Raw genomic sequence first — 12926 nt, 5'->3', positions numbered from 1 at the left:
GGGATAAGAGCTTCGCCTGCCTGTCATCGGGATGGTCAGTGTTGTTGCTCAGACTCTGGGGTTCCAGGTAGCCAGTTCCAGCCCACAGTAGAGCCCTGTTTTGCAGACTGATGGCTTTGAGGACTTTCGCCATGAAAAACTGGACCGGATCAGCCAGCAGCTTATCCGTGCCAAAAAGCTGCTGGAGGACCTCAGTGAGAGCCGGTGCCAATGTCTGAGGGAGCTGTGCCTGAGTAAGGAGTTGATTTCCTGGGTCCAGGAGGCTCTTGGAGGTAAGATCCATCGTCAAGGTTGTCAGGGGTCTGGAGAGTTTTCAGACGCTTCACAGGGTGGCTTTCCAGGCAGTCCCTCCTTGATGGTGTGTGGTGTGAGGGACAGATATGATATCGAACCTGAGGTGAGTTCGCTCACCCGTTGCGCAGCAAGCCAATTTCTGACACCCGGGGGGGGGGGGGGGAGGGGTTAGTGGAAGAAAGTAGGAATTTTATTATTGCACAGTGATGAGCAACGAGAAAGGGCAGCTAACGCTAAAATCCCAAACTCCCGGAAAGCTAAAAGGAAGGGTTTTTATTTGGGGTTTTAGGTAGGGGAGGGGGAGCATATGGCCTTGCTGGTCAGAGCTTTCCCACCAGCCTGTCTTTGGCCTTGAGACTGCTTGCAGAGAGGAGGGAGCCCATGACCTTGCTGGTCAGCAGCTTTCCCACCAGCCTGTGTTTCTTTGTGGGGAGGAGATAGTCCAGGTGCTTGTCCTTGATGGTGTCTGTCTCCATGGAGGATGGTGGATTCTGGAGCCAGGAAGCCAGAGAGTAAGCAGGGAATGAGTGTTTTGGTTTTAACCCCATATATGCTGGATTTAATGTGGGGAAACTGCATTTAGGGCCGGTATCAGACAGACATCTGCGTTCTTGAAGTCCATGTGTGGCATATGCCTCATTGGTTGTTGGTAGAATCTCTGTCAGGACACTATTTCTCATGTTCTGGTGTAAAAACTTCCCTTGGCTACTTTCCCCCCTCTGGATGCTTGCTGTGAACAGCTGGGGGTCATTTGCCTAAAAACCTTGCCCCCTTCAGCTTTTTCCTTGGGTTGGTTTTCACCGGGGGCCGAGGCCAGCTCCCGCTCAGGGAGACTCAGTTACGTCAGCTCATCGGGCTGTGCGTTTCTCTTCCAGCTGAGGGTTTGGCAGCCTTTTGAGCTCCAAGGCGTAGGAGGCTTTGGCGGAGTTGATTCGTAGAGGGGAGAAGCAGAGGTGAGGCCAGGCGCAGGAGGTGCTGGTGTGCGGAGGGGCACGGCTGCCCTCTCCCCTCCGGAGCCTGGCTGCGCTCGTCTGTGGGCTCCTTGGCCCCCGGTGATGTGCATTCTCTGATTAGTAACCCAGAGAGAATGCTCTCCGTATTTTGTCGTTAACTGTCAGCATGGTACCTGGCAGCGGAGCCTGTTTCCTTTCTATGAGATGGTGATGTGTGGATTAAATGCACAAGGCCCTCACATGCCTTGTGGTGGGCTGGATGCTGCTGCTGTTCGGTAGGCTCATGTGTTGGTTGGTGGTGCCGACATAAATGGCAAAAGAAAAGGTGCCCCGGATTTTTATTGAAAGCAGAAAGTGGATCAAACTGTCAAACTCCACTCAAAACCCATTTAAAGCTGCAATAAGGTTTGTCCAGGTTTGAGTGTCCCACCATCATGGTGCAGCCTCACGCTTTCTGCCTCTTCTTGCCCCAAGGCATCAACGAGCTGAAGGTGTTTGTGGACCTGGCTTCCATCTCGGCGGGTGAGAATGACATCGACGTGGACCGGGTGGCCTGCTTCCATGACGCCGTGCAGGGCTACGCTCCTCTGCTGTATAAGCTGGACAGGAGTGCAGGTTTCGACGAGTTCATGGAACAGGTGAAAGAACTGTGGAAGGCTCTGGAAAATGACCAACACCTGCCCAGTAAACTGGTAAGTCTCATTTCTGGCTCCAAAGCAGATTAGGTTTCCTAGAGCCTTGCTTAGCAGCACTGGGGCCTGCTGGCATTGTCACACACTCATGTGGTAGGTTTTACGCAGTCCTTGAAAATGATGTTTCGAAGCATTTTTCCTTCACATATGGAAAGGCTGTCTCTATCTTGTCATGTTAGAAAGTGGGATACAAAGTTGTGTGTAAATAAGAGCAATTTCTGCTATGCAAAATGTATTGGAAAAAAGACAAACAAAATATATTAAAATGTTACCAGGAGTTTTCTCTCAGTGGTGGTAATTGTTACCTAATTCTGTATACTTTTTGGTATTTTCCACAATTGGTATGGATTAATTTTTTATCAGAAAAAATTTACATTTCAGTTTAAGTGAACCATGTGCGCCAGGGACCGGGCAGACCGGTACCAGGTCACTTGCTTAACGAGCAGAGAGATTGTCAGGGTGGCTGGAGCTCCGTGAGGGGTGAGGGAGGAAAAGAAATGGAACGAGCAGATAGAGCTGTTCTCTCATTTTTTTTCTGCTGGAAGCTCACGTCCAAACAAAAAGCCTTTGTTGCAGATTTTTCCTTAATTCTTCTGACTGGACTTGGGGACCCCAAAAGGACACTTAGAACATAAGGCTGCACAGCCCTGTTATATCCAGCACCTCCCCTGAAGCTGGGGGCCCGGCAGAATGAGGCTTTCCCAAGGAGAGCCGGGTTTGTGCCTTTCTACCCTGATCCATGTATCCATAAATATAAGCCGGGTCCTCCACGTGCTAGCCAGGCACCAGGCGCTGGTGGGGATGCGGGCAGACAGCCCTTTACGGAACAGCAGCACCGGGTGACCAGTTTGCTGAGAGGGACAGGCCCAACCACACAGGAGTCGTGGGCAGTGGGTCAGGAAGTCCTGCCCTGCGGGGTGACTGTGCACTGAGCCGGAGAAGGGGAGGGGGGGTTCACTCCTCGAAGGCGCAAGTGGGAGGAAAATGCAGGAGGAAGAGAAAGATGATCGCTCAGACTAGTGCCCATTTTCTCTCCTCCTGTCTCAACAGCGTGACTCTGCCAGGAACTTGGAGTGGCTGCAAACAGTGAGGGAAAGTCACGGGTCTGTCGAACTCTCATCCTTGTCGCTGGCAACAGCAATCAACAGCAGAGGCATCTATGTGATCGAGGCACCCAGAGATGGCCAGAAGGTGAGCCACCACACATCCCAGGCCAGCTGGAAGTGCGTTTACGGGCTGCTGTAAACGGGGGGGTTTCTGCCTCCAGAAAAGCAACTCCTAAATGTGTACTATGCTGCAGATTTCCCCAGACACGGTTCTGCGTTTAATCCTCCCTGAGAGCCACGGGGACCATCAGGATGTGCGAGACTACTCTTTAGAAGAGCTGAAGGAGCTTTTGAACAAATTGATGCTGATGTCTGGCAAGAAAGATCACAAAAACACTGAAGTAGAGCTGTTTTCTGAGGTGAGGAGTTGTCTTTAGGTTGGAGCGAAGCAGGTATAACCTCATCTGTTTGGGCTGAGGCCCCTCACAGCCAAGCTGACTGAGAACCTAACAAGGTTTGGGTTTGGATTTAATTGATAGGAATCGCTTGACTTTTACATCCATGGAGAGTGGAGCCAGCGGCTGTCCTCCACATTTGCCTGTAATCCAAATTCATGACCCCGAGACAGGTCTGAAGTATGACAGCCCCTTTGGTCAGTAGTTGCTTCCTGAGATCCATAGACCGATTTGGCAGTTAATCTACTACACTGAAGAGGAGAAAACCCAATGGATCGTTCTTAGAAAGAAACTTAAATTGCTTCACTTATTCTGTAAATTAGCAAGAATTCAAAAATACTTAAAGATTTAGATGGGCATCCTTCATCAAAATCAAAAGTAACCACATTGATAAAGGCTTGTTGGTTAATGTAACAGTCTCTCAATTTTATCATGGGTTTTTTCTTTAAAGTTCATTCGTGCTTTATAAATGATATCCTTTATCTTTACAACTTACTCCTTCCTCAAGAGAGTCCTCTTCTGAGGCCAGTTATGTAAATGAGGGAGGAAGGGCTGCTGTGATCAGTCTCAGGTGTTTGAGGTCGCAGTGAGCCGTGGGAAGACATGAGCTCCAGTCCTTCAAACTATAGATCTGTCTGTTATTCTAGGCCGATGTGTCGCCTCCCTGATACAGCTCTGTGATTTCTGCCTTCTCGTTCCATTTACAACAGGTGTTTTCCAACGTGCAGAGGCTCGTCCAGTCCTTTATAAACCTTTACTCTGCTGGAAACATGCTGTTCAGGGCTTGGGTGGCTGAGGTGTACTGCGCCCCCCGGGAGGGCGTGTCCATCCGGATGGACTTCCGCCTGGGGCTGGTGAGCCAGCTGACGGGCCGCGGGCCGGTGGCCGAGCTGCTGGAGGCCCTCTGCAGGCAGATGGAGCACTTCCTGGATTGCTGGAAGGGGTTCGTGGCGCAGAAGCGAGCTGAGCACTTCTACCTCAACTACTACACAGACGAGCAGCTGGTTCACCTGAGCACAGAGCTCAAGAGAGAGAAGCCCAGGGATGCCACCCTCACCATGCTGTCCTTCATCAAAAGCAACTGCAGCCCAAGGGACATCCTCCGGGCCTGCAGCGGGCCCGATGGCAGGGCCACCAGTCATCAGGGGAGCGCGGTGATTGAAGAATTGCAATTGACGCTCTCCTCTAAGTTGGGCCTGCTGGACAAGCTGAGGGTCATCATGGAACAGTCGATGACATGCATGAGTGTCTTCCTGCCTCACTGCCTGGACCTGGAGGCCCTTGGCCACTGTCTGGCCCACCTAGCGAGGATGGGTGGGCCTCCCGTGGAGCGGCAGCTCCCAAAAGGCCTGCAGGTCGGCCAGCCCAACCTTGTCGTCTGTGGCCACTCTGAGGTGCTGCCGGCTGCCCTGGCCATCTACATGCAGACCCCAAGCCAGCCCCTGCCCAGCTATGACGAGGTGCTGCTCTGCACCCCGGAAACCACGTTTGAGGAGGTGGCGCTGCTCCTGCGCCGCTGCCTGACCCTGGGCTCCTGGGGGCACAGGGTGTACAGCCTGCTGTACGCAGACCAGTTGAGCTACGACGTGGCCTGCCAGGCAGAGGTGCTCTTCCAGAGCCTGCGCACGCAGCGCCCCCGGGAGGACTACCAGCTCGTGATGGTCTGTGACTGCGAGTGGGAGCACTGCTACCTCCCCTCGGCCTTCAGCCAGCACAAAGTCCTCTTCACTCCCCAGGCGCCCCTGGAGGCCATCCAGGCCTACCTGGCACGTCATTACCGGGTCCCAGAGCAGATCCCGTCGGCGGCCGCCGTGTTCAGGGACCGGATGTGTGTTGGGATCGTGGCCTCGGAGAGAGCGGGTGTTGGTAATGATATCTGCTGGGGTGGATGGGTCTCACATGTCCCAGGGCCACCTGATGGCCCTTCTCTGCCCCACAGGGGTGACTCAGATGAAGCCCTTCTGCAAGTTGGGAAACTGAGTCCCAGGGTGGTTTGACTCACCCGAAGTTGTAAATCAGGCCTCGTCCTGGAACGGGACGCCCTTTCTCACCTGGTTTCAGCTCAGGCGATTCCTGGGAGCCAAGCCATCCCCTTCTGTGCAGGCTTCTCTGCAGTTTCCTCTGCCTTTGTAACCACATTGGCCACTCCAGGGTGGATGTAGGTTGTGAAGCAGGAGGAGGTACAGAGTCAGCCCTCAGTATCCTGGGGATTGGTTCCAGGACCCCTGTGGATACCAAAATCTTCAGATGCTCACGTCCCTTAGCCAGCCCTCTGTATCCGAGGGTTGTATCAGTTCTGAATTTTTACAGAGGTGACTGGAAGTGAATCTTTCTGGATTCTCTTACTCTTTGTCCACAGCCCTGACACCTAATTTCCATATTTTAACGTTACAGGAAAGTCTCTCTATGTGAAGAGGTTGCATGACAAACTGAAAAAGAAGTTTCTTGGAAAAAAAGTGCCTCTAAAGGTCATTCGATTGATCGACCCACAGGTGGACGAGAATCAAGTCCTGGGCTCCCTCTTGCCTTTCCTGGACGCCCAGTATTGGACGAGACCCATGATATTCCACTTCGATGTGACCTCTTCTGTAAGTGCCCCGGGGTTCCAGACGAGTGGCCACATCCTGCCCTGCCTCCTCCCTCGTATAAAGAATTTCTTCTTCCTACGTGTATTGATGCTCAGTGTCATTGTATCAAAGAACATAAGAGGGGCCTAGGGTTGAGAGGACGGATCGCCCTGTAAGTCTTTACAAACCAAGCATTTCTGGCTTTAGGTGCAGACTGGAGTTTGGGTGTTTCTTTTCAAACTCCTCATCCTACAGTACTTAATGGATATCAATGGGAAAATGTGGCGTCGGAACCCGTGCCATTTGTATGTCGTTGAAGTCTTGGAAGGGAATCCAGCACCACCAAAGAGGCCTTCGAAACTGGTGTGTATCGTGGGTGTTCTGCAGGACTGTGGGGTAGGGGCTGTGATGGGGCCTCGCGATTCCCCACTTTTGCCTTCAAAAAGCATCTGAGTGCAGTGTCTGTAAAGACACATCAGTCTTTAAGCTTGTCTTTTTAACGTCTGCAAGAAAAATGCTCTTTTCCTAATTAGCAATGTCTTACATCTGTTTTGTTCGGTCAGGGATTGCTGCTGGATGTCTGGGTTAGTTCCAGCTGTGCTCTGATGCAGTAAATTCATCTAGTGAGAGAATCTCATCTCTCTTAATGCCAGCCAAGATGGGAAGGAGACTTTCATCAGATAAATTTCTTTTTTTTTTTTTGAGGAAGATTAGCCCTGAGCTAACATCTGCTGCCAATCCTCTTTTTGCCAAGGGAGACTGGCCCTGAGCTAACATCCATGCCCATCTTCCTTTACTTTTTTTTTATGTGGGATGCCTACCACAACATGGCTTGCCAAACGGTGCCGTGTCCACACCTGGGATCCAAACCGGCGAACCCCAGGCCGCTGAAGCGGAACATGCGCGCTTAACCGCTGCGCCACCCGGCTGGCCCCTCGTCAGATAAATTTCTTAACAAAAGTTAGTTTTGTGCTCACACATGCACATGCGTAATGCAGATTCAGTTTTGGGACGCTGGGTAGGAAAGGACTTCCCAGCTGAGGATACGGCTCCCATCATGCCTGAATGTACCAAAGACGACAACCTATGCAAAAAGGAGTCTATAGAAATCACTTTATGAAAGGTGATTTTTCCTAACAGTCCATCCGTTGTAGACCATGTGGAGGGTTGAAATGAAAAAGCGTTTTTTTAGGAAATTCACTTGTGACCATTTTATTCATGTCTCTCCTTTCCAGAACACACGTGCCCCTCAGATCAAGTTTCTTGACATCTTCCCAAAAGTCACCTGCCTGCCTCCCAAGGAAGTGATAGGCATGGAGCTGAATCCTGAGCGGAGCTACAGAGAGCCGGGAATGGACCACAGGGAGTTCTGCAGCGAAACTTTCCAGAGACCTTACCAATATTTAAAACGGTTCCATCAGAAACAAAACCTTGACACGTTCCAATACCAAGAAGGCTGCATTGAAGGCACCCCTGAGGAGTGCATCCAGCACCTCCTGTTTTACTGTGGCGTGATCGACCCGTCCTGGGCAGAGCTCCGGAACTTCGCCCGGTTCCTGAATTATCAGCTCAGAGATTGTGAGGCGTCTCTCTTCTGTGATCTGAGTGTCACTGGAGACACACTGAGGGGCTTCAAGAAGTTTGTGGTTACCTTCATGATCTTCATGGCAAGAGATTTTGCCACACCAACACTTCACACATCGGACCAAAGCCCAGGGAAGCACATGGTCACCATGGACGGGGTCAAGGAAGAAGATCTAGCCCCTTTTTCTCTCCGAAAGAAGTGGGAATCAGAGCCCCACCCATACGTGTTCTTCAACAGTGATCACACGTCCATGACATTCATAGGTTTCCACTTCCAGGACAACCAGAATGGCAGTGTGGACGCCGTCGATCGCCTGAGTAGGAAGGTGATCAAGAAGGACGTCATGGCAATGGGACTGTACCGGGGGCTGTTGCTTCAGAGGGTGCCCTTCAATGTTGACTTTGATGTGCTGCCCAGACATGAGAAACTTGAAAAACTCTGCCTGGCATTAGGGATCCAGTGGCCCATTGACCCTGATGAAACATACGAACTTACAACAGACAATATGCTTAAGATCCTTGCCATTGAGATGCGGTTCCGGTGCGGGATCCCTGTTATCATCATGGGAGAAACTGGCTGTGGGAAAACCAGACTCATTAAATTCCTTAGCGACCTGCGGCGTGGGGGTGCTGATGCTGAAACCTTGAAGTTGGTCAAGGTCCATGGGGGAACAACGGCAGACATGATCTACTCCAAAGTCAGGGAGGCGGAACAACTTGCCCTCCTCAATAAGGACCAACATCAGTTGGATACTATCTTGTTCTTCGATGAAGCCAACACAACAGAAGCTATAAGCTGTATCAAAGAAGTCCTCTGTGATCGTACTGTGGGCGGCGAGCCCCTGGCTAAGGACTCTGGTTTGCATATCATAGCAGCCTGCAACCCTTACCGGAAGCACACCCAGGAGATGATCTCCCGCCTGGAGTCAGCTGGTTTGGGCTACAGGGTTAGTGCAGAGGAGACGGCAGACAGGCTTGGCTCCATTCCCCTGAGGCAGTTGGTATACCGAGTCCACGCTCTGCCACCGAGCCTGATTCCTCTGGTGTGGGATTTTGGACAGCTGAATGACACCGCAGAAAAGCTCTACATCCAGCAAATTGTCCAGAGACTGGTGGACTCCACTGCAGTAGGTCCAAACGAGACACGTGTGATCGCAGAAGTGCTCTCTGCCTCTCAGGGTTTCATGAGGAAAAGAAACAATGAGTGCAGTTTTGTGAGCCTCCGGGATGTGGAGCGCTGCGTCAGAGTTTTCAGATGGTTTTATGACCACAGTGAGATGCTCTTGTCAAAGCTGGATTCCCTTCTCTGCGAATCCAATGTCAGCAGAAACGACTTTGAGAGAGATCCTGTGCTCTGGTCCCTGGTGCTGGCCATCGGGGTATGCTATCACGCCTCTTTAGAAGAGAAGGAATTGTATCGGAGAGCCATTTCCAGGTCCTTTCCGGAACCATATAATGACAGCAAGGTTATTCTGGACGAGATAACGCGAACACAGGATCTTTTTCTGAATGGTGTGTCTCTGAGGAAAACCATCGCCAAGAACTTGGCTTTGAAGGAGAATGTCTTCATGATGGTTATCTGCATTGAGCTTAAGATTCCTCTCTTCCTGGTGGGGAAGCCCGGCAGCTCCAAATCTCTCGCCAAGACCATTGTGGCAGATGCCATGCAAGGCCAGGCTGCTCCCTCAGACCTCTTCCGGAGCCTGAAGCAGGTCCACCTGGTGTCCTTCCAGTGCAGCCCACATTCCACCCCACAAGGCATCATAGGTACCTTTAAGCAGTGTGCTCGCTTCCAGCAGGGGAAGGACCTGCAGCAGTACGTCTCTGTGGTGGTGCTGGATGAGGTGGGGCTGGCGGAAGACTCGCCCAAAATGCCCCTGAAGGCTCTGCACCCACTGCTGGAAGACGGGTGCATTGAAGACGATCCTGCCCCCCACAAAAAAGTTGGCTTCATAGGCATTTCCAACTGGGCCCTGGACCCTGCCAAGATGAACCGGGGTATTTTTGTGTCACGTGGCAGCCCCAACAAGAAAGAGCTCATAGAGAGCGCCAAGGGAATTTGCTCTTCAGAGCCCCTTGTTCGAGAAAGAATCCAAGGATACTTTGAGTCCTTTGCCAAAGCCTATGAAACAGTGTGTCGGAACCAAGACAAGGAGTTCTTTGGGCTCCGTGACTACTACAGCCTCATCAAAATGGTCTTTGCTGCTGCCAAACGTTCTAACAAAAAGCCTTCCCCACAAGATATCGCACAGGCCGTCCTTCGGAACTTCAGTGGCAAAGATGACATCCATGCTGTGGACATTTTTACAGCCAATTTACCTGAGGCAAAGTGCTCAAAAGAAGTCAGCACCATGGAGCTGATCGAGCAAAACATGTACGGTGATCTTCGGAAGGTGCCGGGCAGAGAGCTGGATGACGCCGAGTCCCGGTATTTACTGGTGCTGACCAGAAACTACGTGGCCCTGCAGATCCTGCAGCAGACGCTCTTCAGCCAGGACCAGCAGCCGGAGATTATTTTTGGTTCCAGTTTCCCCAAGGATCAAGAGTACACTCAGATCTGCAGAAATATCAACCGCGTGAAAATCTGCATGGAGACCGGCAAGATGGTGATGCTGCTCAACCTGCAGAACCTCTACGAGAGCCTGTACGACGCGCTCAATCAGTACTACGTCTACCTCGGGGGCCAGAAGTACGTGGACCTGGGTCTGGGCACCCATCGGGTCAAATGTCGGGTTCACCCGGACTTCCGCTTGATAGTCATTGAAGAGAAGGACGTCGTCTACAGACATTTTCCCATCCCACTTATTAACCGGCTGGAGAAGCACTATCTGGATATCAACACCGTTTTGGAGAAGTGGCAGAAGAATATTGTGGAAGATCTCAAGGTCTGGGTGGAAAAATTTATAGATATGAAAACAGACCCGTTTCTAGCCAGACACCAATACAGCCCTTCTGACGTCTTCATCGGCTACCACTCAGACACTTGTGCCTCTGTGGTGCTCCAGGTCATAGAGAGGCTGGGTCATGGGGCCCCGACTAATGAATTCTACCGGAAGGTATCTGACGAGGCCAAACTGACACTGCTGAACTGTGCCACGCCTGACGCCGTGGTCCGGCTGAGGGCTTCCTCGCTGGGCTGGTCCACTGCACTCTCTCTGTCACGAGAATACTATGCCAAGCAGCAGCATAACTCCTTTGCAGACTTCCTTCAGGCTCACCTTCACACGATGGATCTGGGACGCCATGCTGTCTTCACAGAGGTGACTATCTCCCGTTCTACCCTTGTCCTCTTTCACCTCAGGGTCCTTGAATCCCTAGCGTCAACAGTTCGAGATTCTTTCCAAGTCAGTGTATAGGAAGCGTAAAAGGATATGTTGAGACTTTTGGTTCCTCTCTATGTTAAGTGTGCGGAGACCCGTTTATAAAAGTTCGGTTGAACCAGATGTGAGTGCCTGTTTCTGTGCAGTGCTGTGCTGATAGTAGCACTGTATACCACATTCACTTCGACAGATGAAGTACCACATCTGAGTACTGCCTAAGGGTGCTGGGGATACAAAAATGAGTGTCACAGTTCTTGTCTTTGGTCAGCACACAGTGTAAGGTGCAAAGACAGACCCACAAACGGGTGCCGTTGGTATCATGCAATGATGCCGCCCACAGAGGCAAAGAGGAACAGCACAGATCAGGATGGGTGAGATGACGTCTTTAAGAGGTTATCCTCAAGCTATTGTGGAGGATGGTGGGGAAAGTGTTATAAGCAGAGGGCCCTACTTGACCAAAGTTGTCGAGGTGTGAAACAACAGTCTGTGCAGGAAACCAGGGGCTGATCATTGATGGAGTTAAAGTTCAAGCCCATGAGTGCCTAGAGACAGGGTGAGATAGAGTGGGAGAGGCTTCGTGGAGGGCCTTGTCGGCGGCACTAGGAGCGTGGTCTCTTCTGTACAGAGGGGAGTGATGGAGGGATGTGTGTTGAGACTCGTCCCACTGCCTGGGAAATCGGGGAAAAATATCTGCTAAAAGACTATCATAGAAAAGATATATCAGTAGGAAGGCTGCTATATCAGTTCAGTCAAAGTAGAGGAGCAGATGGATGGGTGGAATTGAGAAATAGTTAGGATGTAAATTGGCAGAGCTAATGACTGATTCAGCATAGAGGCTGTGAGATGGAGGAGTGACTCCCTCGGTTCTTCTTCAGATGGCTGGAGGTTTGGTTAATCACAGTCCAGTGACGAGCAACAAGTTTTGGGGAGGCAATGGCAAATTGCATTCGGGGCAGACATGTCTACCATGCTGTTGGATATAGGAGTCAGATGCTCAGTGGTTGGCCAACCTGGAGATAGGGATTTGGGCACTGCGACATCAGCACGCCCTTAAGGAGTGTTTTGGTTATGCTGTGCGGTGCGATCCAGTGGTGGAGAATTGATAACAGCTGTGGGAAGGAAGGGGGGTTAACGGCTAATTCCACCTGAAAGCATAAAGCAAGATTGCAAGGAAGAAATGGCGTTTGTGCTGAGCCCTGAGGCCTAGTCAGAATTTCCAGTTGGGACTAGAGCAGGAAGAGACGCTAGTCCAGCAAGGAGACTCGAAAGCATCTTAGGGACAGGGGGCGTCTTCTCCCCAATACCTTTTGATCCCGTGGGTTCTGTTTTCCTCAGCGCTGCCTTCTTTTTAAAAACTCCTGGGTTGGGATTCTTTTCCATCTGTGTACAACTGCACAATGCTGAGCCCATAGAAGGCATTTGCTAAATAGCCTCATAGTTCTAGGATTTAAACCTAGCAGACGTGCAACCTTTCCTTGAATTCTAGCAAATAATTTGCCTTTCCTGACTTTGCAGATCACCACTTTCTCCAGACTGCTAACCAGTCATGACTGCGAAATTCTAGAGTCAGAAGTAGAGGGCAGAGCTCTGAAACCCACAATCCTGTCACTGCAGCAGTTTGACACCGAGTACTCCTTCCTCAAGGAAGTCCGGTGAGCTCCCCGTCCGCAGCCCGCCCCCTCCGTCCTCAGCCCTGACCACCTTGCATTTCACCTGTGGCTGTAATAACCACTGGTGTCCCCAGCACTGGACAGTGAACATGGAGGACATGTGACTCTGAACAGGGTAGTTGTTAAACCCTCCATCTCATCCTTATCTTCTGCGTGAACGTCCTTCTCTAAAACCAGAGTCCTGGGGCTCATCGGGAGACGTTTATTCATCTCTTTCTACTGGTTTGTCTACTCACCTTGCAGAGGAGAGCCCACCTGAATAGCTGTTTCCATGAACCTTTACGTTTCCATATCACTTTGGGGAATTTTACCACCCATTTTTTAGGGCAGAGAACTCACTTGGAC

At 51.1% G+C, this 12926-nt stretch overlaps 1 protein-coding gene across 11 annotated transcripts in view; it reads left to right on the top strand.

The window, feature by feature from the left end:
- Window positions 1-12926, top strand: part of RNF213 (ring finger protein 213) — a 115336-nt gene that overhangs the window by 57091 nt on the left and 45319 nt on the right. For all 11 annotated transcript variants that reach the window (XR_011522817.1, XM_070559732.1, XM_070559724.1 and 8 more), the window contains 9 exons: window positions 107-272; window positions 1722-1939; window positions 2990-3130; window positions 3240-3404; window positions 4151-5306; window positions 5835-6028; window positions 6215-6370; window positions 7243-10851; window positions 12427-12563. Coding sequence is in view for 10 of the 11 variants with exons in the window: in XM_070559732.1 (XP_070415833.1) it covers window positions 107-272; window positions 1722-1939; window positions 2990-3130; window positions 3240-3404; window positions 4151-5306; window positions 5835-6028; window positions 6215-6370; window positions 7243-10851; window positions 12427-12563 (5942 nt within the window). In the remaining variant the exon portion in view is untranslated. The remainder of the gene's footprint in view (window positions 1-106; window positions 273-1721; window positions 1940-2989; window positions 3131-3239; window positions 3405-4150; window positions 5307-5834; window positions 6029-6214; window positions 6371-7242; window positions 10852-12426; window positions 12564-12926) is intronic.

The sequence above is a fragment of the Equus przewalskii genome, chromosome 10 (genome assembly GCF_037783145.1).
Source record: "Equus przewalskii isolate Varuska chromosome 10, EquPr2, whole genome shotgun sequence".
NCBI lineage: Eukaryota > Metazoa > Chordata > Mammalia > Perissodactyla > Equidae > Equus > Equus przewalskii.
Note: the sequence above shows the minus strand (reverse complement) of the source record. Positions and strands in the feature narration are given on the sequence as shown.